General features: G+C 38.9%; 1 protein-coding gene across 1 annotated transcript; it reads left to right on the forward strand.

The window, feature by feature from the left end:
• The first annotated feature begins 2,314 nt into the window (after positions 1-2,314).
• On the forward strand, positions 2,315-3,375 carry LOC107795405 (serine/threonine-protein phosphatase 7 long form homolog). Its single transcript, XM_075219147.1, has 3 exons — positions 2,315-2,880; positions 3,004-3,100; positions 3,205-3,375. Exons 1-3 carry the CDS (start codon positions 2,315-2,317, stop codon positions 3,373-3,375), a joined length of 834 nt encoding a protein of 277 aa, XP_075075248.1.
• The last annotated feature ends 514 nt before the right edge of the window (positions 3,376-3,889 follow it).

Raw genomic sequence — 3,889 nt, forward strand, 5'->3', positions numbered from 1 at the left:
TCGGCATTTCAAACCTTAATTTGCTACGGACCTCCAAAACACAATCCGAACATGCCCCTCATCCTGAAATCACCCAACGGAGCTAACGGAACCATCGGATTTCCATTCTGAGGTTGTCTTCATACTGTTCTAACTGCGGTCAACTCTCCAACACTCAAGCTCTCATTTAGGGACTAAGTGTCCCAAAACTCTCCGAAACTCAAAACAGAATATCCCGGCAAATCAAAATAGCATAAATAATTTTGGAAAAACCAGTTAATAGGGGATCGGGACGTTAATTCTTAAGACGACCGACCGGGTCGTCACACTTGTAGATTTATTTTGTGACGAAAAACTCAAGTAAAAACCTATTAAAATTGTGGGCCTTAGCGGTTTAGTATTCGACCTTAAATAATTACAAATTAGGAGGATCCATCCAATAACTTAATGACTTGCTTGGGTCATCCCGATCCATATATTAGAGGTGTACTACCACTAACCCTTACTTGTTTGTCATATAACATAAAAAAATTGAAGAGGTAAGTTTCTTCATGACGTGGTGTTTAGATTAACTTGTGACACACCTCAATCAATTCATTTGACTACTTATCACAGTCTACAAATACAGTTAAACTTATCATATAGTGGAAAGGAGCGATTCTTGTAATTAAAATTTTTAATAATCCAGTTCGTTACTTCTATGACGCAGTCATTCAATCATCTCCTCAAAAAGTCGAAGAGGTAACTTACGAGGTGTTTGTTACGAAAGAAAATATTTTTCTGGAAAAAAAGTAATTTTTTAATTTATTTTCTATTGTTTTTGATGTTTGATTTAGTAATATATTTTTAAGAAAAAATATATAATTTAGGCAAATATAGGAAGATGAAATGAGTAATGGTGGGGGAGGGTGATAGGGAGTCCGAAACTTTTCTAGTGCCTTTTTGGGCAAAAAATACGTTTTTACTACTAAAAAAAAGTTACATAAATAACTAAAACGCAGTATTATATTGCGTTTTAATTTAACGAAAAGTTAGCCGTTAAAGTAAAACACAGTACTACACTGCGTATTATAGGAAAACGCAGTATAATACTGCGTTTTCCTTAAACGCAGTATTGTACTGCGTTTTCCTATTAATATTGGGCCCAGCTATATTTAATTAAAGGGAAACGCAGTACAATACTGCGTTTAAGGAAAATGCAGTATTATACTGCGTTTTGCTTTAAAATAATAAAAACCCTTCTTCCTCAAGACAACGACAGAACCATCACCATTAAAAAAGAACACCCCTTTTTTAAAAAATTGGGCCCCACCCGTCACCCAAAAAGCAAAGAGTGTAGGTCCCGCACACAAGACAAGCTTTGGATTCCTTCATTCGGGTGCAAAATTTCGATTTGAATCAATTTCAAAAAACTTAAATCGAGGTATTTCGATTTTGTTTATGTCGAAACTCGTATAGTACATGCATATTTGTATTGTTGAATATGTTTTCATGTTAATTTGTGTTATGTTTGTGTTTAAATTTGTATCTTATTTATACCCGGATTGATTTATTAGCTTTGGGACAAAAAAATATTAAAATTTGATAAATAATTTTTAATGTTAATGTTATGTTTTTATTTGCTTAAATAATAAATAAATATTATTTATTTAGTTTGTTGTTCATATTTGTATGTTATGTTTGTTGTTTTTATATGTAATAGTGACCTTTTATCGTAATAAAATATAGAGCCTTTTAGCGTAGTAAAATATAGAGCATTTTAGCGTAGTAAAATATATAGCCTTTTAGCGTAGTAAAATGTAGAGCCTTTTAGCGTAGAGTCTCTATAGTTTAAGTATGCAGTAACTGCAAACTCTATCCAATTACACTTTACAAAATTAATTATTTAATTTATAAAAATAAACTTACAAAAGTAAAAAATTAATATATATGTTGTCAAATTAACTCAAATATCGAGCCTGGAACCCATACATAATTATTCAGTCCAATATTAAAAATAATTAATTGTTTAAGCTAACAAAATTCTAAAATGTTGAAATTAACACGCATAATAATTAAGGATAGCTTGGTGCTACCGACCTCAAATATCGAGTCTGGAACCCATACATAATTATTAAGTCCAATTCAAGGAATTTTAATTTAATTTATTAAACTAACAAAATTCTAAAAATGTTGAAATTGACACGCATAATAATTAAAGATAACTTGGTGCTACCGGGCCTCAAAAATCGAGACAGGAACCCATAGATAATTACTCAGTCAAATATTAAAAATAATTATTTAATTTATTAAACTAACACACACAATTAATTTTCTTTAAATTATAATAGACGACATGGACTTTTCGCCTGCGCAACGTGGACCTGCCGAGGATAAGCTATTACTGTTGCAGGGAGACCATAGGTCCTCCTTTGTATGGGAGGGACAGCTATCGGATAAGCCTCTCCGCGCCAGGAGACCTGACAATTTGTGGGAGTTCATGGCGCAGCATCCTTTCCATGCCCGCGTAGTCGCGCGCCTACAGGATACAGGTTTCTATACGATTTTTTGGATTGGGTGGATGCAGCTTGACTGGTCTCTCATCACGGCCTTGGTAGAGCGGTGGAGACCGGAGATGCATACTTTTCACTTGCCCACTGGAGAGGCCACCATCACGCTGGAGGATATTCAGGTTTTGTACGGGCTGCGCGTAGATGGACGGGTCGTGGCACTGCCCCAGTACATTAGATCCATGATGCATGGACAGTATTTGGATATGATGGGGCAGTTCACTGGTTATAGACCTCAGGATGACGCTGTACAGAGAGGGGGCAGTCGCGTTGCTTTGTCAGGCATCAGAGATCATATGGCGTTTTTGCACCCAGACATTACCGGCGAGACGGAGGATCTCCATATTGAGAGGTACACGCGGTTGGCGCTGCTCCTGCTTTTCGGGTGTGTCTTGTTCCCGAACACTTCGGGGAGTCTAGTGAGTATGCGTTTTCTCCATCATCTTCAGTAGCTGGATGGTTTGCCCTTGTACAGCTGGGGTGCTGTTGTTCTCGCATACCTGTATAGGAGCATGTGCCGGGCGAGCATGCTTTGCGCGGTGGACATATGTGGATTTCTGCCCCTCCTACAGGTGACAACATTTTCAAATACTCTGTTCATTACTCCGAATTCTATATGGTCGAAATGACTCATAAATTTTACATCAACTTTTTATCTTAGGTTTGGACCTGGCAGCGGATCATGCCGTTGCATCCACCTCTACCACCACTTGCACCCGGTGAGGCTTATCCGTTTCTCCCTCTAGCTTCTAGGTGGGTTCTCCGGCATGGGAACTACCGAGGGATCGATGCTCATCATAATCTCCTCCTTGTCAGGGATGTGTTAGATATGTTGGTGGCCGGATAGGTAAATATGTACCTAAACTTACTTGTTATAAATTCACTTGTGTTGCGCATACTCACTTTTATGTTATTATTTGATAGTTCATCTAGACGCCATACAACGACGAGTTGCTAGCTCAGCCGCCCGATTATTGCTCAGTCGACCGACTACTTTGGAGCACTTCCGTCCCGATGATCTTCTTCGATATGGTTGAGTATCATGCCACAGAGCGTGTGCTTCGCCAGTTTCACCGTTCCCATCCTATACTGGGGGAGCCTGCATGGGTCCCTACACACTATCAGCGGGATGACTGTGTCAGGGTGGACGATATATTTATGGGATGGCTAGAGCAGCAGGTCCATATTTGGGAGCAGCGAGAGTACCATATTCCGCCACCACCTTCATTTACCTAGAAGGCTACTATTCATCTGTATACGTCATGGTACCGCCGTCACACCTGACTGATGATCGGGAACCCCATTCATGTACTTGGCGAGCGCTACAGATCATACGCCGGGAGGCACGAGTCATTGGTATG

Source organism: Nicotiana tabacum, chromosome 1, assembly GCF_000715075.1.
Source record: "Nicotiana tabacum cultivar K326 chromosome 1, ASM71507v2, whole genome shotgun sequence".
Taxonomy (NCBI): Eukaryota; Viridiplantae; Streptophyta; class Magnoliopsida; order Solanales; family Solanaceae; genus Nicotiana; species Nicotiana tabacum.

What these genes read in the sequence shown, in the direction of transcription:
- LOC107795405 (XM_075219147.1), top strand. Translation starts at nt 2,315, where the DNA reads ATGGACTTTTCGCCTGCGCAACGTGGACCTGCCGAGGATAAGCTATTA. An exon ending in GAGGATCTCCATATTGAGAG is followed by an intron (nt 2,881 to 3,003) that starts GTACACGCGGTT and finishes GCCCTTGTACAG; the next exon opens with CTGGGGTGCTGTTGTTCTCG. An exon ending in GATTTCTGCCCCTCCTACAG is followed by an intron (nt 3,101 to 3,204) that starts GTGACAACATTT and finishes TGGACCTGGCAG; the next exon opens with CGGATCATGCCGTTGCATCC.